The sequence below is a fragment of the Peromyscus eremicus genome, chromosome 4 (genome assembly GCF_949786415.1).
Source record: "Peromyscus eremicus chromosome 4, PerEre_H2_v1, whole genome shotgun sequence".
NCBI classification, from domain to species: domain Eukaryota; kingdom Metazoa; phylum Chordata; class Mammalia; order Rodentia; family Cricetidae; genus Peromyscus; species Peromyscus eremicus.
The window spans coordinates 147,532,953-147,557,412 of record NC_081419.1 but is presented as its reverse complement, the minus strand read 5'-3'; the positions used below and the strand labels follow the sequence as shown (position 1 = coordinate 147,557,412).

The 24,460-nt window shown below is 44.6% G+C and overlaps 1 protein-coding gene across 1 annotated transcript in view; it reads right to left on the bottom strand.

The window, feature by feature from the left end:
• The window catches only part of Rab22a (RAB22A, member RAS oncogene family), a 46,643-nt gene that overhangs the window by 8,320 nt on the left and 13,863 nt on the right, over positions 1-24,460 (bottom strand). Inside the window, exon 3 of the mRNA XM_059262020.1 lies at positions 7,368-7,449. Within this exon, the coding sequence (XP_059118003.1) occupies positions 7,368-7,449 (82 nt within the window). The remainder of the gene's footprint in view (positions 1-7,367; positions 7,450-24,460) is intronic.

Genomic DNA, 24,460 nt, shown 5'->3' with positions numbered 1-24,460 from the left:
ACCACATACTAGAGGGACTTGGAGAAAGGACTATCCTCAAAGTGAGGGTAATTCAGCAGGCCATTTCCTTTGAGGAGTGTGGGACAGAAAATGTGAATCTCTTTCCTCACTCAAATTTGGGTGGCGGGCAAATGTTCCAGTGTGGCTTTCCCCCACCAAAGTGTCATGCCTTCATCTTATACCCTAACTTTGAAGCCTGGTCCCCAAGAGTGATGCAACATCCCTAAACTGTATACTGTTCCCTTTGTGGTGGTTGGTTGACAGGCACTATCCTGAGAGAACATTGGGTGTATACATAGAACATACACATGTGGCTCTTGTATGTCTTTTGAGTTCATGGTCATCCTTCTACCCCCATGAGGAAGATGCCATGACTGCTAGGGTCTGGCATGGATCTCATGCACTATAGGGTATCCAAGAGCTACCAGCCAGCCAGTTTCAGTCCTTTCTGCTCGACAAACATTTAAAATATTGGACTGACTTGCACAGTGTAAGAGAATGAGACAGCAGCATGCAGGCAGAACTAGGATCATGGTCCTAGCTGCCTTCACTCTGGACGTACTTGTGATGGCAACATCCTTTACAGGGTCATTTCTTTCTCTAGTTTTATAAGGGCAATTCTCACCAAGAGAAGCTGATTGCAAGTCTACAATGTGTAAGAGGACAAATGTAAATCCCCATGTAAATGCTCATCACAAAGTCAAAGCATTTCTGTCAACAGAGACAATCCCCAAGATCCCCAACCTTGGTAACACTTGCCCTCAAGTCCATCTGCAGATGGAACATAACCACAGTGTTGTTTTTCTCCTTTTTGCTTATAATCTGCATAGAAAATCCTTTTCCATCCTCTCATCTTCTCTTCTCTGAGCACAGGTGTGCACATTTCTTTAAGCAGCACAGCTGAGGTCTGTCATATGGCAGTTCTGCCACCTCTGCCTGCTCTGAGGAGTGCTTGGTCCTTTTACATCTAAGAACATATGCTGTGTCTGGACACTGGTCTTGGGCTTTGTTGCAAATCTGTTCAAATTTTAAAAACTCCCCATTCATTCTTTCTTCCTCTCTCCACAGTGACTAAGTTTTTGTACCCAGGGTTGGTCTCGAATTCGTGATGTAGCCAAGGGTGACCCTAAACTGCTGATACTCCTGCCTCATCTCCTGAGTGAAGGGATTATAGGTATGAGCCATCGCTCCTGGCTTCGTGGTGCTGGGGATCAGCTCTAGGCTTAGTGTGCCCAGCCCAGGCCCCTTCTCTTAGCTTTTTAGTTATACTTTCCTGCATTAGTTATTAGGTGGTCGTTCTTGCAACTACAATATAAGTTTTTTCTAATCCACTTCTAATTTAAATGTATGCTTCCTATAAAACATCAGAATCTCACATGAATTGAACCTTGCCTATTAGAACCTTGCATGAATTTAACCTCATTTACTTCACCATTCTTTGGCTGCTGTTGCTAAATGCTTCAAATGCACACACTATTATTGAAGGAAATCACCAGGTGTCCAGAAGTTGAGAGAAGAAAAAAAATGATGCTCTTCGCCCTCCATCATCTGCACTGCTCACTCTTTCTTCTTCTTTTCTTTCTTTCTTTTTTTTTCAAGACAGAGTTTCTCTGTGTAGCTTTTGAATCTGTCCTGGAAGTCACTCTGTAGACCAGGCTGGCCTCCAACTCACAAGAGATCCACCTGCCCCTGCCTCCTGAGTACTGAGATTAAAGGTTGTGCACCACCTGGCTCATTCTTTCTTTCTGTAGGATGTGAGCGGCCATTCTGTGGCTGCTACTACTGAAACTCTCTGCTCTCACTCTTTCTAAGACTACTTTGATTTCGTATCTGGAAAACGATCTTGGCAGACTGACTTGTTTGCATGCCCACAGCATGCTAGAGATTCTGTCTATTGGCCTGCCCCCACTGCTTCTGTGAGAAGTCAACCTCTACTCCTACTGTTCTCTGGTACACAATACATCTCTGGCTATTTGAGGGTTTTCTCTTTATCTTCACTATTTGGCAGTTTGACTAGGGTCCTTGTTGTACTTAAAGGTTTACCAAAGCCCTGAGATTTGAGAGTTGATGTTTCACTAAACACTGGAGAAGTCTGGCCATCAATTACAGAAGCACTGTCTTTAACCTGCATCCCATCCCTTCTTCGGTCCTTCTGGATGCCAGCTCTACTTTACTCAGCTGACTGTGTCTCTAGGCTGTTGAGACACTCAGACTTTTCTGGCTTTTCCTCCCCTGGTCCCCAAGTGAACCGTTCTACTGTCCACCCCGCCAACTTTGCTTCTTGACACTGTGGCTTTCAATCCTGGCATTTCCATCATAGTCTTCATGAACTTCCACTCTGCCTAAGCTTCCCATCTGTAGTCAGCCTGCCATTCTTTGAACCTTTGGACATACTTAAAGACATACTTTCAACTTTGTGGCTGTAGATTCCCATCACAGGATCATCTCTGTTCTCGTTTCTCCATACAAGTAACAATTACAATGGCACACTGGCCATGTCTCCCACATTGCCATTTTGAAGAGCGGTAAGTAACTCTCATCATCTTCAGACTGATTTTGTGCACTGTTAGGATGGCTCTGTGTGGGTTGGATCTGAAATCCAGGACACTCTCTCTCTCCTCTGAATGAGATGCTTCATCAGAATGCTCAAGGAGTTAATCAATGCCCTCTAATGTGGCAGACTGGGTTTAAACTCCAGTGCTGCTATAAGAAGCACCAGTGAGTCTGCTCAGTCTTGTCATCCTGTTGATTTCTGTTGGGCTTTGCAATGTCCCCTCTGCATATTCACCCAGGCTTGAGGGTTCTCCTTTCTGGGATGTGTCTTTTCAGGGCTTGCCGCTCTTGCCTAGCGACCTAACCCTCTCAGACAACATCTTTCCAATACCATAATCTTAAAAAGACATTTTCCGCTTGATTCCTTGCTACTCAGTGCCACACCCTTGGGAGCTAACCAGGCATGCCTGTGAGGCCTGGACCATGCCCGTGCCACGTTGCTTCCACCTTGGTCACTGGTTGTTTGGCAGCACTTTCGAAAGCTACTTTGTAAAGTCTTATCCAACATTTATTTATAAGCCAGGGTGGCCAGTCTGGGTGACACCCCTGTTGCTGACTTGGAAAGTCTCCCATATTGTTCTGGTGAAGAAAGATGATGGACACAGATAAGGAGGGTCCAAAGATGTCATCACACCTGTACCCCAAATCTAGCTCTGGATTGGGGGACAGCAAACTTCCCCTGTTGAGGATCAGACAATAAATAACTTTAGCTCTGTGGCCCTCTGATTTGTGTCACAGTATTTTTGGATCAGGATTACTATAGAGTAAAAGCACACACAAAATGAACAGATAAGCATGCCTGTGTTCAAATAAAACTTTATTTACAAGAGGGTGGCTGGTTCAACATGGCCCATGGTCTGCCCATCCCAGCTCTGGATGCTCCTAAGCTATCCTTGTCCCAATTTAAGCACTGACAACATCTGCTTATGTGAGTACTGTAAAAACTGATGCAACCTCAAGCTGTTCTGACCTCTGTGGAACAATAAACCAGAACAAGCACAGGAAAATACAGGGTTGCAAATAAGGCTGCTGGAGTGTGGCTGAGAAGACTTCTAGACTATCACAGAGTTAGGCAGCACTGAGGATGCTGCCCTTCACTTATGATATGCATTCATGGTGGCCATCTGTGTACGTGCTGGGCTGTCTTGGCACACCCCAGGAGTCTTAGTGAAGGATAAGTTGGAGAAACAGTGACAAAATAAACTCACTCAAATTGCAAACAGTGGACAAAGGACTCACAAATGCTTAGTCTTAAGAAATTTAATCAGGAAAACAAGTTTCATTTCATCTGGCATTTGAGAAAGCTCAGGCTTATTTTTACAGCCAGGCGCTGATTTTTCGAGAAGTCTGAGTCAGTGAGCAGACAGCCTGGCAAGTTGCTTGTGCTAGAATGTAGAGAGCACAACATGGGACCTTTCATTTCACAGTGGACTCTCATGGGCCTCACAGAAACAGCCACTTTGAAAAAATATCTAAGGGCTCTAATCTGTTTTCCTAGGCGCTTCTTAACCCTTTGATATACAAACCATTGTATTCTCAGTACTTCTTCCTTTTTTTCTGTAACAAGCTCCCCCAGTCAAGGACTCACATACCATTCAATTCTTACTTGCTTTCATCAACTTAGTGAAATCACTTGGTGATCACAGGAAACTTGTCAGAACTACATGTGGCAACAGATGTGAGGGTCAAGTGGGGAGGGCATGTGTTCAGTTCATCAAAAGGCTTTCATTCTGTAATGGTTTTGGGTCCCCACCATGAATCTCCCCCTACAGAGAGCTAAGCAATAAACACATGAACCTCAGAAACTTATCATTGGAGTCATGCACTACTACAGTAGGCAGAGAGGATCTGTCCATATCTGTCAGGAGGCAGGCTACCAACCAGCCGACAGAAAAACTAACATCAATGCCGTATGCAAAGGGCTAGAGCACACACCAAGGCAGTCCTTGCCTCTCAAAGAGGTCACAGTCTAAATGGAAGACAGAAAAGTAAGAAAATAGGTGACAATCCCATGGCTGAGGGCAAGCAAAGACTGTTCAGGACACAGAGTTCATTTGCTGCCACCCAACTAAGCCCTGGGCATTAGTTTGCTTTTGGATACTGTGCCAGCACTGGACTACAGCTGTAAGCAAGACATCGCAGGCCCAGCTCCTGACATTTACATCTTGGTGGGAGAAGCTGTCAGTAAAGGTAGACAGACATTACGACTTGTAATGATTGTCTTGAAAATGAATACTGATAATGATAGAGAATGAACCACAGGTCCTGCTCAGGTACAGGGAGGTAGGGAAAACCCCGAGGAATGACATTTGGCTGGAGGCCAAAAGCTGGTAAGAAGCCTATAAGTGACAGAGGAGGTACCAGTGAGAAGAACCAGTATACTCCAAGGCCTGATGGTAGAGATGCATGGAGGCCAGCATGCATGGAGAAGAGTGGAGGAGGACAAATGGGCTGCATGGGTCCCTTAGAACACAGACAGAAGTGAGTAAGGGTGAGCAAGAAGACAGCAAAGTCTGATCAATGTTCCCCACAGGGTCTGGGTTCTCTGAGTAGTGACATGGGTCAGGACTGGGTGGAGGAAAACAGGGAGAGCAGTCAAAAGGCGGCAGAACACTTGAGTGACAGTGAAGGCAGCCGAAGTCAGTAGAGTAGAGAGCTGAAGAACTGAATGGCCAACAGAGCTGTCAGGAAGAACGTAAGACGACTTCCAGATCTGAGTGTAAGCAGCACAGCTTTATGGCAACAGGGGTGGTTAGGACAGTTACTCTTGGGTAACAGAAGTAGGCTTCAGTTATTGGACCAAAGACGCGAAGACAGACAAGAAAATCTAGAGTTGTGTGGTACACTGGAGAAGCACACAAGTTTAATGCTCCAGAGCACACTGGCAGGAAGAAGTGGAGTGGAGTCCAGCTACAGGTATCGTACAGGGCCTAGAAGATCTAGCCCTGGATGAATGGGCAAATCTTTGAATGAACTCTGAAATCTGGTGCCTTGGGCATGTCCTTCTGCACAAGGACAACTGGCCACACCCAGTATTCCTCTCCTGATTCTCTTCCTGTTGTAGGGTTTCCTGGTCAAGGGCCCTGTCCCTGGCCTGGCCTTTCAGCATCTCCCGCCCAGTTCTGGGCTGCATGATGGTACTTCAGGCAAGGAAGGCCAGATTGCACAATAGAGCAGCACTCTCTGCCAAAGAACCAATTGGAAGTGGGTAAGAGGCAGGCAAAGCAGGTAGTCATAGTCCTCAGGCTCCTGTGACTACTTGAGGGGAGATTCATGCCTGGGCATTCATTACACTTTCACGGTATAAAAAAGTCACCATGATAATGGAGCTTGTATCACAGCATGGGAGCATCAAAACATATCTGAGGGGGTAACTGAAACCTGGGATCCAATAGAAGGCATGTCTATCACTACTATGTAGTGGTATTTGCTCCGCCCATGACCTTGGACTATGTGGCTCTGAAGAGGGCGGTGCTTCTTGTCTGTGGAGGTGACCTCTTAACTGGAAAGTCAGAGAGGTCATGCTCTCTTCTTGGCATGATGGGACATCGGAAGGCCAGGTGCATTCGCTCTTGGGCAGAACAGAGGACAACTTCGGCAGTTTACTCAGTACTGTATTTCATGAGTGTATTTCCCCAACTTGTATGTTAATAAATTCCCTGATACTCCTTCCTTAAGCAGACTCCCGTGGATTTCTAGAATTACTACTAGGGAAGTCCACGTGTTTGGCTAACAGCACAGTCCCAGGGCAGTGTGTAGACACATCAGTCGGACTTGGGGAAGCAGTGCTTCTGCAGGGTGGAAGAGTGATGGCTGCGAAGGGTAGGTACCACTCCCCTAACTCCCCACTCGAGGTGCACACAGGCCACCAACACAGAGGGCGGCAGCTCTGGGAAATGATACATAGTATTAACAACTAAAGGCAGCAAAGAGCAGGGCTGAGGCATGACCTCTGCTCCACCTGGGTCCCTAGTGCAGTGTTCTTCCGTTTGTCTGGGACAACTCTTGTCAGACTCTATGCAGCACACAGTATCCATGTGGCTTTAGATAATAGTGTGATGACAAATTATTCTCCTGATTACTTCTGCTATACTTTGAAGAGCTTAGGACAGTATCGTGTATCTGTCAGGTGCTCTGTTTAGACAGAATCATTTGAAAACAAAATTAAATTGCAGTTGAATAATGGGGTGACTGGTGCAGGCACCTCACTGGGGAAATTGGACTTAGTGCCCAGAATGGAACGAGGCTGAGGGCGTGCTTCTGTTTCCTCTCCCCCTTCCTCATCTGTTCTTGGCCCCCCACCCGCCCTCCCTCAGTTCCCACCCTACTGTGTTGCAGACAGGCTCCCTGTCAGACTTTTAAGAGCCTGTCACACGGCACTGCATTAGCTAATCTGTCCACTTAAACCTAAAGTTTATATGCTGTAAAGTTCCCTCTTTGGCTTTTAAAAGGCGGCTATAAATGAGCTGTGCTTAATTCTCCCTTTCTACCACTAATTCTTTTACATCTTTACTAGAGGACAGAGCCCCAAATCACACACTCTGCTCAAAGAACTTTATCAGGCCTGTTAGTCAGCATTTACTTTAAGACACTAAAAAGTATAAAAACGCCCTCAGTGCCCATTATCACTTTCTCCATCAGTGGACTTTGTGGCTCTAATTGAAAAGAAAAAGGCTGGCCCACGCAAATGGAAGTAAATGTGTCTCTGGTGCAAAGAAGTGAGGAACGGCGGACGACAGGGATGCTGACAGCTTAGTTGGAGCTGTAATTTGGTTTGGGCCTCAGAAAACATAGTAAATTAAAGAGTGACTTACTCGTTCTTGTCCAGCTGTATCCCAGATTAGGAATTTATGTAGCTCATTTTGGTACTGGACAGTCTTGGTCATAAAGGATGCCCTATAAAGAGAGACCTGAACGATCAGAACACAGTTATTTAACACCGCTGTCCAGCCCCAGTTGGAATCATCACTGAGATTTGCACTCAGGCTCCCAGCTCCCCACTACATCCTCACCACGACCCTCTGGAGAATTCGGGGATGGTCAGACACTGGCTGCAACCTCTGTTAAAATAAAGCATTAGGCACATATGCCTGACAGAGGAGGAAGCCTGAGTTTCCTCATCAAAGAACCAAGAAATAGTAAGCCTCCCTTGTAAAACTCAAGGTGCTGTCACTCAAACAGGTGGGTGTTATAAACAAGCTTTCTTTAAAATAAGGCTTATTTTTATTATTGTGAGGCTGTTTGGTGCGTGTGCACGTGCACCCATGTACTTACAAGGCAAGCACTTTTACCTGCTGAACTATTTCACTGGCCCCATGAGAAAACTGTCTAAAGATGAACATTCTCAGGGACCTGTGCACTAGTCAAAACACCTCAGACCATTTTGGATTTCTCTTCCAGTTCTTGAACCATAGGCCACATAATCAGTCAGGTAAGAACCAGGGCAACAATGGAGCTCAAAGAATTATGATGCCAAACAAAAGAGGACAAGGACGGCTTCTGGGACAGCTGAACCAAGGCGACAGTGACCTCTGGACTGGATGATCACTGCTTCAGGAACACAACATGCTTCTCAGCTGAGGCTCAACGTCAGCCATGGGATACTTCCCAGCCCATGGTCACAGCCAGTTTCTGTTATTTGGAAGCCCTAGGCATTTTGCAGGACTGTGAAACTGCCAAGTGCCTGTGCATTTCTGAGGAGCCCCAAGGCCACAGCACAAGCCTGCCACTCTCAAGTCCTGGGGAGTAGGCCTGGCTCCAGTGCTACTCTCTGTCCTCTATGAAGGGTTTTTGTCTTCCCACTCCGGTTCAAAGAACCTAGAAATGGCCCTTTGGGGTCGGAGGTAAACAGCCCCACTGTGTATTTTTAAAAGATGTGTTTCCCTTTGTAGCCCAGGCTAGCCTTGAATTCACAATCCTGCCTTAGCTTCTGAGTGTTGAGATTTAGGTATGAGTCAGCATGCCAGGCCTGAGATGTACTCTTAAACTACACTCCAATCACTGCAATCTAGACAATGAACTCAATGGTTAGACATTCTCAGACATGCAAGAGCCTTAATTAGAGGTAATCTTCAAGAGAGTGCATTAGGAGGACTTCTGGAAGAATACTGAGCTCCTCAAGTATCAGAATTCTTAGAAACACTTATGTAAATTCATGGCCCAGCAGGCAGCCTCCCAAATGGCTGTTAAGGATGGAAAGTTAGGGAGACGCGAGACCCTGCTGCTGTAGGTGCTGTCTGTCCCATGGAGCCCCAGGGAAAGCAAACTTTAGGGTAAAGGTTCTCCATACAGTTCAAGTATTAGGAACTTTTGGTGAGTCACTCTGACTAAATCAGGGTGTGCAACAGGATTCCTCACTTCAGAAAGATCTGGCAGTCAGAGGCCACAGCATTGGAGAAGGTGAAGAGAGAAGACATGTCTCCGTGGATGTTACTGTTCAAAGGCAGCCCAGGAAGGTTCAGTGGAAACTCTCCAACAAGTCCACAAAGATTACCACTTGGCTCTGACAACTGCACTGTGGTGCTACAAGAACAGAAGAGCAAGTGGCACGCACGTGTGACTGTAGGATGGACAGGCAAGATGCGCTCCTGGTGGACAGAAAGCTGAGGAAGGAAGATGCAAGGATCAAGAGTTGTTTCCTTAAGCTCAGAACTCACGCCAAGTCCAACCTGCCTTCAGCCAGTTCCTTTAATGAGTCAGAGGACACAAACACAGCCCTGAGGTCTGCAATGTCTGAGAATGAGCCCAGCACCCCACACAGCTCTCACTGCACATCCTCCCAAGCCACCCACACAGCTCTTCCTCTGTAGCAGGGCACTGTGTGCAGCTTCTCTTTGCTGTCCTGGAGCTTAGTCAACAATTACTGGGGTTGCCCACAGGCTACTTGGCAGTCCATCTCACACACACACACACACACACACACACACACACACACACACCTGCCACAGCATAAAGAACAAAGTGTTACTCAAACGTAGAGGTCAGAGAAGGTTCTGCCCTAGCTTGGCCAGAATGTAGCAGAAGGAAGTGGTGCAGTAGGGCAGGACTGCCTTGCTAGGGTCCTACCTGCCTTCTGTTCAGTCACCAGCCTCAAGCCCTGTATTAGCCACAGGGGTCAAGCAAAACCTGGGATTGCTGCAGACACTCATTCTGCTCCCCTACCACAGGGGCCTTTGCAGTGGGTGGGGTGTCTCTGCTGTTCATTCATGGGTTGGGCTTCTTCCAACCTCCCAGTCCCAGTCTGTCACTCTTTCACCTTTCCTCTTTGGAGCCTTATTATGTCTTGTCTTTAGGGCACCAAGCATCCCTGATCATTGTAAGAGAGTGAGATCCTGCCTTTCCTCCAGTCACTTTACCCTGACATACAGATGTGGTTTCTCTCTGTAGTAGTAGCACTCCAGACTAGAGGCAGACTTGGGAGGGACACTGCCTGCTGCCTCTCTCAGTGGTCCCTGCTGGGTTCTTGGCTAACACCAGGACAGAGGCTGCCTACCAGACTCAATCAGGATTTTTTGCCAAAGCTACAGTGCTGTCTACTGAGGACAGCACTTTTCAAAACTGAACTAACTAGACAACCGAGACACTTTATCACATAACACAGTGTCTAACCCTACATTGGTCCTAACTTCTAAGTTGTCAGTCATAGACATCAAGCCTGCCTTTAACATCATGTGATTACATCTGTCTTTCATTAACTTGCATCCAATTTTGCAGTAGAGTTGTCTGGCTCTTCATTTTACATTCAATCTATACCCAAACCTTGGCCTCTGAAATAAATCTATAAATTGGACCCTAATCTTTGGGTGGCTTTACTCCAATTTCCTGCCATCATCGCTTCAACTCTAGGATCACTCCTCTAACGTTCAAGTTAAATGATGCAGAGGGTACGATAACTTCAGAGTCTTGCATTTTGAAAAACAGGCATTGGCTCCCTGCCATTCAAAGGATACATTTCTATTTCCCAGCCTGCCATTTACTTGTCTGAGAACCTTATTTTTCACTACTAAACTGTCTCTCTTCAGTCTGCCTAGGCAGATCTTATTACCTCTTTCATCTAAAATCCCTACTAGCATTATTTCCTAAAGCTAGAACGCCTTTCATATGCTTCTCCATTTTTCATGACATTCTAAAAATATGACTTTCACGCACATCAAGTAGTCACGATCTTTGGTCAGAGTACGTGTTCCCAATGAAAATACTTGCTACAAGGTGTTTTAAAAATTTCTTTTCTTTAACTTCAGCAACTTGTTTAGGTCTCCTGGAATATTGATGTGCAACAGCATCACTGCAGACTCCCTACTTTGAGCCCTTTCTGGGCTCAAGAGGTGCAGTTACTCTCACTGCGTATTCTGAAGACAAACAACTCAGCACATCTTCAAATGAACAAACGGCCAAAATTTAAACACCCTGGATCTCAAGTTATACGTGTTGACGACACACTGCCAGACACACACCAAAATAGACATGAAGAGACAAACACAGATGACCCATATAGTCTAACAGAGACATCAAAGGTCTTGGAAGGTATAGGACAATGCAAAAATCATTTGGGGCTCAGTGAGAATTGGCTGAACAGAGGGGACATCTATCTAGGGTAGAGTCTTTAAGCCTCTCTGTTGTCTGTGCATGGTGGTACATGTTTATAATCTCAGCATTTGGGAGACTAAGGTGGGAAGATCTTCAGTTCTAACAGAAGTCTTAGGAGTACCCACCAATTCTGTGGTGTCATATAGCCTACAGTGATAAGATCGCTCACCATTTCCCTACACTCATCTGATGGATGATGGCACACTGTAGCTGCCCCCCACTCATGCCAGCAGGTGCACAAAAGGGTCATTTTCGGCCCATACAAATTCTTTATTTTCTCTGCCTTGGCCATATATTCAAAATGATTTTTGGAAAATATTGAAAATCTAGGAAAATGTTTATTTAAACAGAAAAATATCTAAAGAGTTTCATCTCTCCTTTCCTATAATTTTAAGAACATAATCCTTTCACATCATAAACAATAAAATCAACAATAACAACAACAAAACAAAACTGGCTGCTTCAGCTGAGTGTTGGCTGCTCTCCTGTCCGCTTCCTGTTTGCTCATGTGCGAACCTATTTAGCTGGACTGTAAGCATCTGGTCTGTGAGGGTCTGGACGGTGAGCCTTCATCATCACTGCTCAGGGGACAGAGCCATGAATAGGACTGCTGAGATCCAAGGCCAGCCAACAGAATCCCAGCTGTCTTGTCTTATTCAACATTTGAGCTTCCAAAGTCTTGTACCAACACAGGCAAGAGGAGTTAAGACCCCATCACTGTCTCTGAGAAACTCAACTGGGAGAGGCGGTCACGGGGACAGAGATGTATAAGGCAGCTTTTCTGGAGATACTTACAAGGCTCTTCACAAGAGCTACTGTGAGAAGCCAGGACCAGAGACGGTGATTTGAAGACGAAAGGACAGAGTACAATGATGGGCCTTGAAGATGGTAGAAGAGGCCACAAGTCAAGGCAGTTACTAGGAGCTGCACTAGGCAAGGCAACAGGTTCTCCCCTCACAACTCCTAGGAGGAAGCAGCTTGGCCAACACCTTGAGTTTAGAGTTAGGGAAAGCTGATTTTGGACCACTGATTTCCAGGACTAGAGGTGAAAACATCTGTGTTCTTCAAAGTGCTGCAGTGATTGGTCATGGCAGCTGGAGGAGACAAACACATGACAGACTTTCTGAGGAGCAAGGGGAGTTGTTCCTGGAAGTTAGGAGGGGATGGTGCAGATACCATAAAGAGCAAGATGGCACCAAAGCAGAACACAGCAGCCCTGCCTGAGCTGGGTTAGACAGGTTAGGGTAGGTATAGTGTTAGGAGGCCACAGAGAAGGCTTTGGGCAGTGAGGAGACCGCTGGGGATGAGAGCATTCTGTGAGCCAGTGCCTCTCCACAGAGGGATCTTTCTGCCCTGGCCGCAGAGTACTACTGCTGAATGAACACACTAACAAACCACTCCCTCTTTTGAAACCGAGCCATGTCTAAGCATGATGCTGGTAAAATCAACTACTTGGAGGTTTCGTGGACAGACTTCACTTATGGCTTTGCTGTGTACCATCTGAACTCAACCACATGCACTGCTTTAGAAAATGAGAGCTGGGACTGGCCACACCGACTGAAGAAGCAATGCTAGCTATGTCCTTAGTGGACAATGGTGTGGGCGATGGACCTCTCAGGGCGGAGACACAAAGTGAGCAGACACCAGGGAGTACTAAGCTAGGGCTGGGGAGATGGCTCAGCAGATAGGAGCACTGGCTGCTCTTCCAAAGGACCAGGGTTCAGCTCCCAGCAATCTCTAAGTTTAGTTCCAGGGGATCTTCTGAACTCCACTAGGTTTGCACACATGATACACATAAACTCAGGCAAGCACAAACATGCACATAGTTTATTTTTTAAAGAACACATAGGATGGAGGGAACAGGACAGAAGAGGAACAAGGGAAGGAAGGTTAAGAGGCCCCTGAAATGATCCTGCACAAAGATGGACAGGCTTGATGGGAAGAGGTGGACAGAAGTTGGAGACTGATATCCAAGAGCCACAGGGCTTTGACTGGGATGAGGAAGGGTGTGGTGGTATTGTGTTCCCCAATAAACTTATCTGGGGTCAGAGAACAGAAAAGCCACTAGATACTTAGGATAGGCAGTGGTAGCACACGCCTTTAATCCTAGCATTCCAGAGGCAGAAATCCATGTGTTCAAGGATACAGCCAAGTATGGTGACACATGCCTTTAATCCCAGGGAGTGGTGTAGAAGGCAGAAAGGTATATAGGCGTGAGGACCAGAAACTAGAAGCTTTTTGGCTGGTTAAGCATTCAGGCTTTCGAGAAGCAGTTCAGTTGAGATTCATTCTGAATGAGGACACAGAGGCATCCAGTCTGAGGAAACAAGATCAGCTGAGAAGCTGGCCAGGTGAGGTTAGCTGTGGCTTGTTCTGTCTCTCTGATCTTCCAGTGTTCACTCCAATACTTGGCTTCGGGTTTGTTTTTATTAATAAGACTCTTTAAGATTCCTGCTACAGAAGGGAGCAGTCTCATCAAGTCTGAGGCAGTTTTTCAAGGGCTTAGGCAGATGTATGCTGAACTAGTTCAGCCATTTCCAAATTGTAATTGTGGTCCTCAGGTTTCTGACCAAGTAATAAGATGCTGATATACTTAGTGCCTCACCTGTACAGTAAGGATGTACTGCCATCCTTCTCCAGCCAGCTGCATCCTCTCCTGGAATCCCAATCTTACCAGTTTCTTCAGAAGTACCACAGGTTTATATGAGCACAAGTAGACAGTCTCTCTCAAACCCTCCCTATTTTTCAAACACTGATGGGAATACTCCACACCGATTTTTTTCCTTCTAAACTGCATCTCATCCAGTAGATTATGAATATGCATTTTCAAGTTGCTTCACTGTACTTTATATAATCAGAACAGACCTAATGAACAATGTCACAGGTGTTAACTGTAGTTTGGAATTTACAGGTGCTATCTGTAGGCTAGAGTCCTAGAAGTGGAGCTGTTGGACAAGACTGAAGGAGACAACTAATACAACTGGGTGAGAAGCAGACCTTTAAGGGAGTCTTCCAGCCTGGTTGACTAGTTTTGGTAGTATGTGCCACAAGATGAGTCAACTTCCTTTTCTTTACCTCAACCATCTCATGTGAAAATGAGGAATGACTTCCCAGCTGTTTCCCCAAGGATCATTTATTTAAGGCTTTGGTACCGAGCATGGCCTCACTGAAATGTGCAATGGACCTCAGACAGGTGAGACCTCTTTAGGTCCTTAGGTCTTGGGGGCATTCTCTCAAAAGAGACAGAATCCCAGATTCCTCTTGCTCTGCTTCTCAGCCATGAGGTCATGAAGCCTACTCTGCTACAGTCTCCTACTCTGCTGTGTTGCCTCCGCTCGGTACTGAGCCAACACACAACAGGGTCAACTGACCATCCAGAACAGCCTCCAAAACTGTAAGCCAAAACAAGTGCTCTTTCTTTTTATAATTACCTCAGATATTTTGTTATAGTGACAGAAAATTGACTAACACAATAGGGCTTTAAATAAAGTTTGCCTGGAGATCAGAGGAAATAGCAAGTCATTTTAACTAAACAAAGAAGTTAGGCAGCGGTAGCACATGCCCTTAATCCTATCACTTAGTAGGCAGGATCTCTGTGTGTTCAAGGCCACACTAGGGAACAGAGCCAAGCATGGTGACACCCGCCTTTAATCTCAGTACCAACCATAGAGGCCTGGAGATCTGTACAGACAGGACAGAAAGTGACAGAGCTGTGTAGGAAGAGGAAGTGAGGTAGCTGGGCTAAGAGAGCCAATGAGAGGGCAGAACAGCAAGGCAATAAAGGTGTGGGTAGAAAGGAAGTAACTCGCATTTGGAAGCTGCAGGTGAGGTAAGGTTGGCTGGTGGCTTTCCCTATTTCCCTGATCTAAGGCTTTTATCCTTATATGTGTCTCCGTGTTTTTTATTTAATAAGACCATTTAGAAATTCATCTACAGTTCTGGTTAGCCTTGATTATAAACTTGACACAGCCCAGAATAATCTAAGAGGATAAGTCTGTGAGAGACTGTCTTGACTGATGATTGATGTGGGAGGGCCCATCCCACTGTGGGTAACATCATTCCTAGGCAGTTGGGAGCTGGAGAATGCTTAGCTGTTAAGAACATTTCTTGCTCTTCCAGGACACCCCCAGTTAAGTTCTCAACACCCCCCGAAAGTGACTCACAGCCACCCAGTCCTTTACCTTCATGGGATCGGGCATCTTTTCCTGGCCCCCACAGACATCCCCCACAAATGTGGCATATATTGATTCAGGAAGATGGAAAGATTGGAAAGAAAAGAGTCCTAGTGGCATAACACTACTGCTGGCAATGGAGAAAAGGCTCAGTTGGTAAAGTGCTTGCCAAGCAAGCATGAGAAACTGAACTTGAATGCACAGCACCCATGTAAAAAGCTATGTGTGGTAGGGTGTGTCTCTAATCCCAGCACTAAGGAGAGGGAATTTGTAGTGGGTAGCTGTTCCAGCTTTGACCTGGAAGTACTACCCCCAGTGAGGCTTCTGGTAACTGTCACTCCTACCTATGGTCTGACCCTGAGGCGGGGCTGAGACAGGAGCCCTTAAAACCCGAGATCTGGATGTGCCAGCTCTCTTGGTTCCTGGTAATCCTGGATGTTGAATAGTAGACTGAGCAGAGTTCTCTGGAGAATACTGCTGGACTGCACTTCACTTCTCCCGGACCCTGTAACCTATCCTTTTACTTGTTGTAAGTTACCGCCCAAAATAAACTTCCCTTTTAACTACATGGAGTTGCCTTAATATTTCCCCCAATAGGAGTCAGGTGATTCCTAGGGCTCACTGGCTAGCCAGTCTAACTAAATTGGTAAGCTTCAGGTTCCAAGAGAGATTCTGTCTCAAAAGATAAGGTAGGAAGAAACTGAAGAAGCCTTTCTGTGTTAACCTCTGGATTCTACATGCAGAAGCACACAGTACATGTTTCTGGTGCTACTCTTATGATCAGGCCTAGTAATACTTATGTGTGTGGTTTGATATCCTGACTAATGATAGCTTTTCTTTTAAATGCCAGTCAAATGATGACCCTCCAGTCTCCAAGCTTGGACACTCTTCATCCCCATTAGATCAGACAAGTTGAATTTCCATACCTGGAGAACAGGGTCTCCAATAGAAAGAAGCTTCAAAAAAATACAACTTCAGCCACTATCAACCCTTAAGATTAAGGTATTGCAAAGTGGGTGTGGTGGCTCACAACTATTACCCTGGTTCCTAGGCAGCAGGGGCAGAAGGAACACTGAAGTTTGAGGCCAGCCTGGGCTACATGGTGAGTTGCAAGCCAATCTGTGCTATAGAGGGAGACCCTGTTTCAAAAACTAAGAACAAATCTTCAAAGAGATAATTTAAGTCTCAAAAGGAAAAATTAAGGCTAAAGAGAAAGAGGAAGAAGTTAAGGTGACATGGGGAGGACAGGGAGCCCCTTATCTCTGTGGCTGAGAAGGACTTTTCAGCAAGATGATAAGCCATGTTTACAGTCAAAATATGTTTTGGCTTGTGACCTAAGCTTAACAAGGCTTTCTTTGACCCATGTTTTTATCTCCTGGCCTGTGAACCTGTACCATGCATTTTGTAAACCACTTTATAAAGTCTTATAGCCAACAACAGGAGTAAGTAAACTTTTCTACCTATTTTTTTTAGATCTTTGAATAATGTAAGTGAATGTAACTTCAAAAGCTATCAAATTTATATCAAGAACAGCCAAGATGTGGCAACGTGGCTCTGTAGAGAAGCTGGTGGCTGTTCTTGAGTGTGCACTACTGTTCTTATCACATCTAACATTCATTCTTTTTTTTTGTTTTTTCGAGACAGGGTTTCTCTGTATAGCTTTGCGCCTTTCCTGGATCTCGCTCTGTAGACCAGGCTGGCCTCGAACTCACAAAGATCCGCCTGCCTCTGCCTCCCGAGTGCTGGGACTAAAGGCGTGCGCCACCACCGCCCGGCTCTAACATTCATTCTTAATGCTCTATGCCTACATCTGTATCAAAGCCTTTCTTTAGTAAACTCCAAATCTGCTTCAGAAGAAAAACAGGTAAGGGCTAGTGAGATGGTTCAGTGTATAAAGGTGCTTGCTGCAAAGCCTAAAAACCTTGGTTCCATCTCCAGGACCCACATGGGAACTGTAAATCGTCCCCTGACCTCCACATATGTGCTGTGTCACAGGCACTCCTGACACAAAAGTAAGTGTGGTAGTTTGAATAGGAATAGTCCCCAAAGACTAATGTATTTGAATGCTTGGCCCACAGGGAATGGCACTATTAGGAGGTGTGGCCTTTGAGGCAGGAAATGTGTCACTAGGGGCTGCGCTTTGAGGTCTCAGAAGCTCAAGCCATTTCACTTCCTGCTGCCTGTGGATTCAGATGTAGAACTCTCAGCTACCTCTTCAGCACCATGCCTGCCTGCGTGTTGCCATAATGATAATGGACTAAACATCTGAACTGTAAGCCAGCTCCAATTAAATGTTTTCCTTTCTAAGAGCTGCTATGGTCATGGTATCTCTCCACAGCAATAAAACCCTAAGACAATAAGTAAAGCATAACAAAATTTTAAGGCACTAGAATCTTAGAGACAGCAGACTAAAGGATCAATTTTATTTAAACATAAATAAATAGAAATATGAGTCTGAGAAAGTAAAGGAATAGGAAAACAACAAATCCAGAGCCTCCATGGCCCAACAAACACTTTAGCATATACATGGGGCAGAAAACAAAAACAAAACACAAACCAAAAACTTCTATCACTGTTATAAATGTTCCAAATTTTGTAAAAGTCATATTTCACATCCAGGAAACTTGGTGAACCCAGGGGATATTATACACTTTACACATTAGGATAAACTAGCCAGACAAGAGATAAATAGTGGGCCCCCAAAGCAGCTAGAGACTAAAGCCATACATTCCATATATAGAAGTCATAGGTAGGGATGGTAAAGGTGGGATAGTCAGCAGAAACACAGGTACCAGGGTCCAACAGAACAGTGCATTATAAAGTGCTAGGAGAAGCAAATAAGGCACTGCCTAAGTCGTAGTACACATCTGGAACAGATGCTCCTCCAAAGTGAGGAGGGGAACCGCTGCAGTCCATGAGGACCAAGTCCACAGGAACTAAAACACTACGTACAAGGTGGATGGTAAGACTGTCACAGCATAAAGGCAAACTCTGAAGGGAATGCAGAGCCTGAAACTGGAATGTGCACTTGGAGATTTGTAAGGAAGAACCGGTACTCTAACCAATCTTTCCCAGGATGGAGGGAAATAACTCCAGGGCGGTGGGAGCTCATCAGTGCTGGCAAAACTCACCCAGGATTCTACACGGTGCTTGAGGAACTAATGGAGCCAAATAAAACATGGGGCTTCAAGGACAAACCAACAATTAATCTTAGCTGATCTCAAACTTGTCTTACATCAACACCCTCCTACTCATTAATGTCTTGATTAAAATAGCACAATGCAATTAAATGAAACAATTGTAGCTGGCAACATAACCTGGCCAGGAACATATTTAATATCTCCTTAATATCCTTTCTCTTGCTAAGGCACTGCCATTTAAACACAAGCCCAGAAGCATGGTGGTGCATGTCTGTGATCACAGCACTCAAGGCTGAGGCAGGAAAAATCTGAATTTAAAGTCAGCCTGGGCTACATAAACAGTTTCAGATCAGTATGTGCTACATGGCAGGACTCATTGTCAAAAACAGAAACAAACAAACAAAAAACAAAAAGAAAAAGAACAAAACAAAACAAAAAACAAACCAAAGAAACCAACAAAAAAGCACCCTTAAACATCAAAACATCATAATCTGAAGTACCTAGAACAGAATTTAGGCTTAAAAGGTGAAAGATGGCAAGAGGTTATCACAGGGCAGAGGAAGTGGGCGTTCTGAAAAGTCAAACCTTCTAGAAAGAAAAACATATGTGGCATGCTTTCTCAACCTGTCTAGTGAAGATGCTGCAGCTCAAACTATTTAAAGTAGCAGACACAGGGAGTATCTTCACAAACAATGTTAACTTGGAAAAGTGGTATGTCTTCGGATTGTGTAAGTGTCAAAATTTCTCAGGACTGGGGCCAGCAAGATGGCTCAGTGAGTAAAGATGATTGCCATGTGAGCTTGCAATCCATGTTCAATCCCCAGGATGCAAGTTAAAGGTGGAAAAGGTGGAAGGAAAGAACCAGTTCCACAAAGCTGTGGTCGGAGAGTCCGTTAACAACAGCAACAATGTCAGACAGCTATTCAGGCAGGAAGGTTTTTGCCATACAAGTACAAAACATGCCCTGCCAAACCCCACACCCATATAAAAAGCCTGGTGTGGTGGTATGAGCTTACAATCGCAGTTCTGGGGGGATCTCTGGGGCACATGGGAGCCTGCCTAGTCTATAACCAGTGAGCCCTAAACATCAATGAGAGATCCGGTCTCAAAAGCAAAAACAAAGATGTTCCGACTGTTTGACAGCTGTATTTACAATAAAACATTGGAGAAGGGTGATGAATTTTGGTTAAAGAGTATTCCTGCGTGTTACACAGGTTGTGTTATGTACTAGTTTTTGGTTAATAAATTATGTATTTAAGGTGTTTAAGTTTAATTGAAGTCAACAAAAAAGGGTGACAGATGTTTGAATATGTGATTCACAGGTAGGTGTGTGTGTGTGTGTGTGTGTGTGTGTGTGTGTGTGTGTGTGTGTATACAGACTCAGGCCTTAGGTGTTCTAGGAAAGTATTTTGCTACGAGCTGTAACCCCAACCCTAAAGGTAGTCTTATATGTAAATAAAGGATGGGAGTGGCGGCTCATGCCTGCAGTCACAGTACTTGAGGATGAAGCTAGACAGAGGCTGATTATGAATTTGATACTAGTATGGACTATACATATAGTTCTAGGCTGCCCTTGGCTACAGTATGAGAAACTGCCTTTCAAAAAAAATCTAGGCCCGTATAGTAGTTTGAATGAGAATGGCCCAAAGGGCTCATATGTTTGAATGCTTGGTCCACAGTTAGAACTGTTTGGTAAGGTTGGGTTAGGAGGTGTGACCTTGTCGGAGGAGATGTGGTCACTGGGGGTGGTCTAGGAGGTTTCAAAAGCCTACACCAGGCCCAGCTACTGTTCCAGCACCATTCCTGTCTGCTTCCCACCATGACGATCATGAAATAGTAAGCAAGGCCCCAGTTAAATGCTTTCTTTTTATAGAGTTGCCTTGGTCATGGTATCTCTTCAGAGCAATGGAATCCAGTGAGTAAGACAGCCCACTAGCAGAGGACTGCATGTAACTCTTGGGAGTTACTTGGGAGAATCACAAGTTAAAAGCCAACCTAGCTACAGAGTCAGTTTAAGGTCAGCCTGGGCAACATGTGAAACTCTGTCTCAAAATAAAAAATATAAGACTTTGGGGATAGGGGATATAGCCTAATGTGTAATATTTACTTAGAATAGATGAGGCCCTGGGTTCAACACCCAGTTTCAGGGCTAAAAGGTAAAGGAAACAGGTCCTGGGGGAGGGCTGAAGGTAGTGAGGATGCAATGCAGACTATAGCAGATAATTACTGAGGAAGCCTGTGCACAATAGCCCTACATCAAATGCTAGCTGGTCTATAGAATAAAGGTCAACGATCAAAGGAAAACTCTATTTTATAAGAAGGAATATAAAAGTTATTTCTTTTCTTCCTGATCTGCATAAATTTCCATGAGATAGTTTAAGTAGGTAACTATTCACAGAGCAGGTAGGTAAAGCCACAGTGGCCAGAGCAAGTGTCACTGAGTAGAGGCTAATGAACTACTGCAGATGGAGGGGGGTGCTGGTCTGTGCTGAGCATGTGATAACAGGCTAACAACCCACCTGGCTTTTCCTGTAGTTAGGGCTAGTCTGTCACTCTGCAGCAAGTCCCCCCCCCATCACTACCCCTGACCACTGTGTTCCACCACAATCCCCCCTGTACTCCACACTGCACTACACCCACTGCTCTCACTTTCTACATCAAGCAGTTGGTTATCTTTTAAGGACACTGGGACAGGGTGTGGGATCACTTTACAGTGAAACAGCCATTTTAAACAACAAAACAAAACAAATTGGATCTACAGAAATAAATGTTAAGTACAATTAAAAACAATGTACTTTCCAGTTGAAGAAGTTGCACATATTTATCCCAACCCTTCAAGTTGCTAGTGTAACTCCTACAAACAAGAGCGCTTTCCTGTAGAAGCAGAGTGAGAGTACCTCTGCAGACCCCATCAGAATTCTGACAATGGTCCTGATGCTGTCCTTCTGGGAAAATCCCAGTTCAAAACCATGCACTTTAGTGTGTTGTTAAGACTCCTCTCCTCAGCCTAGTCAACTTTTCAGCCTGTGAGATTACCAACTAACTGTCATGTCAATATTTCTCAATCTTGGTTTATCTGATGTCATTGTGTAGGTTGTAACAAAGACAGACAGGTTATACTATAAGAAATTCAGTTTATGGAGATTCTAAGACACATCTCTTGTCTGCACTTGTGTGAGATGGTCCTAAAGTGTGTCGAACTGTGTTCTCAACAGAAGCCATTGCAGATGACTCTCAAGAGGCTGGACAAGACACTACAGATCCCACCTTGTCCCGCTCCTTCCTCCATGTTGTGAGGGCACTCTAGAAGCTCCAAGGATAGGGTTACCTGACAGAGAACAAAGAAGATGCACAGAGGCCTCAAGCCACAGCCATGTCACTGAGCATCCTTTAGCCCTGGGTGATGTGTTACTGCACCAGAACAGACTCTGAGCGCAGCTACAGGAGCTAGGCTACTTGATTCCTAATCCACAGAAAACATGATTGATTTATTATCTTTATCTTTAATCCAAGTGTCATTCAAATATGTGATTCTCAATCTCAGACGTAGGAATAACTTAATTTTTTTATTAGATTACTGACAAAGTTGTAAAACGGGAGAATGTATTTTCTGTAATTCATCCTATGGATCCAGTGTGACCTGCTGACTTCCAGCATGTGGTCCATCTCAGCAAGCATCCCGGGTTTATTTGCTAAGCTTCTGTGCTCTTAGCTGCTGGGGTGTAAGTGACAGAGCTTGTTGTTTGATGCTGCTAAGTACTGGGATAACTGTTACATACAATATATAAATACAGTAACGCACCATAGAAAGGAGAAACAAATATTATCATCTAAGAGCATTAAGTATCAAGACAAAACTCAAGAGCCATTCTTGACAAAAAATGCTTGCTCAACTAGAAATACAACGACTTCCTCCTCTTCGTAACTGTCAACTTCAGTGGCCAAAAATCACATTAGATACTACAGAAAACATTCAACAGACAGTATCAAGGCTGAGGAAAGGCAAAGATGTTGGCTCTTACCACGGTTTCAAGCTAAAAGTCCTGGTGAACAAGGCATGGCGAAACAATTAAAAAACATCAAACCAAATCATCAAACTAAACCACCGCCAAAAGCAACCAAAGAGCAAAACAACCCCCACTTTGCGATGTCATGACTGTGTGCTCCAGGGATCCCAAAAAGCCCACAGCACACCTTTGAGAATAAAAGGGGCTACCAGGACAACACACTTACAGGGTCAATCCATAAAAACCAACAATGTTCTACACAAAAATGAAAAAACAAACCAACCATTTTCACTCACAACAGCTAAAAGACCCATCAAATATTTAGAAAATAATTAAAAAGATTTTCAACATTTCTCACATTAAAAACTAACAGGGCTAGAGATATGGCTAGGAGGTGAAGTGCCCATATTGCTTTTGCAGAAGACCCAAGTTCAGTTCTCAGCACCTATATATGAGGCAGCTCACAACTACATGTAACTCCAGCTCCAGGGCCTCTAACCTCAGTGGGTATCTATACTCATTTGCACGTGTGGGTGTGTTGTACATCACACCCAACAATAAACACACACACACACACACACACACACACACACACACACACACTTAAAAATAATTCTAAAAAAAAAAAAACAAAAAACCAAAAACCAAAAAAACCAAACAAGCCCTATAAAACAGTGCAGAGAAAATGCAAAAGGTATGGAGGGCGGGGAGAGGTGCATGCTTAGGGACAAAAGACTCAATATAAACAACATTGACTCGAGTGCTATTAAATGGGAAATGATAAAAACTCACAGAATGAGAAAAAATTGACAAATTCACAGTAACAGAAGGTTTTAACTCATTTCTCTCAGTCAAAATGTCAACAAAGATAACAGAGAGGATGAAAGTGAAAGAAAAAGCAAGCAAACAAACCGATTCTAATCCCAGGCCACACACACCCCAGCAGCTAAGAGCACAGAAGCTTAGCAAATAAACCCGGGATGCTTGCTGAGATGGACCACATGCTGGAAGTCAGCAGGTCACACTGGATCCATAGGATGAATTACAGAAAATACATTCTCCCGTTTTACAACTTTGTCAGTAATCTAATAAAAAAATTAAGTTATTCCTACGTCTGAGATTGAGAATCACATATTTGAATGACACTTGGATTAAAGATAAAGATAATAAATCAAAAAAAATACTTAGAACTGAATGACAATAAGATAACAAAATACAAAAGTTTGCTGAGCTGGAGAGACGGCATAGTGCTCTTGCAGAGGATGTGAGTTCAGTTCCCATCACCCATGGCAGGCAGCTCACAGCCACTTTAACTTCAGCTCCAGGGATCTGACACTTCTGGCTTCTGCAGAATCTGCAGTCATACATACATACCCACATATACACAGTAACAAATTAAAAAACCTTACTAGTTAGGTTTAACTTATAAGGTGTGTGTCTTAGGGTTGCTATTGTTGTGAAGAAACACTTGACCAAAAGCAAGTTAGAGAGGAAAGGGTTTATTTGGCTTTACTTCCACATCTCAGCTCAAAACAGAGTCAGGACAGAAACTCTAAACAGGGCAGGAACCAGCAGGCAGGAACTAATGCAGAGGCCATGGAGGGGTGCTGCTACTTCCTTGCTTCCCATGGCTTGCTCAGCCTGCTTTCTTATAGAATCCAGGACCACTAGCCCAGGGATGACCCCACCCACCATGGGCTGGGCCCTCCTCCATCAATCATGAATTAAGAAAATGCTCTACAGGCCTGCCTACAGCCCAATCTTACGGAGGCATTTTCTCAACTGGGGTCCTCTCCTCTCAGATGACTCTTACCTGGGTCAGGCTGACTTAAAATTAGCCAGCACAGTGTACAACAAAAGACTAAATGTCAGGGACAAAGCCACTGATATCAAGAGTAGGAGCTTCTATATATTGATTAAGATAGAGACAAAGACAACAGATACACTACAGCTGACCAAAGGCAAGACCTATTCAAAGTAAAGTGGGAGTCAGAGGAAGCCT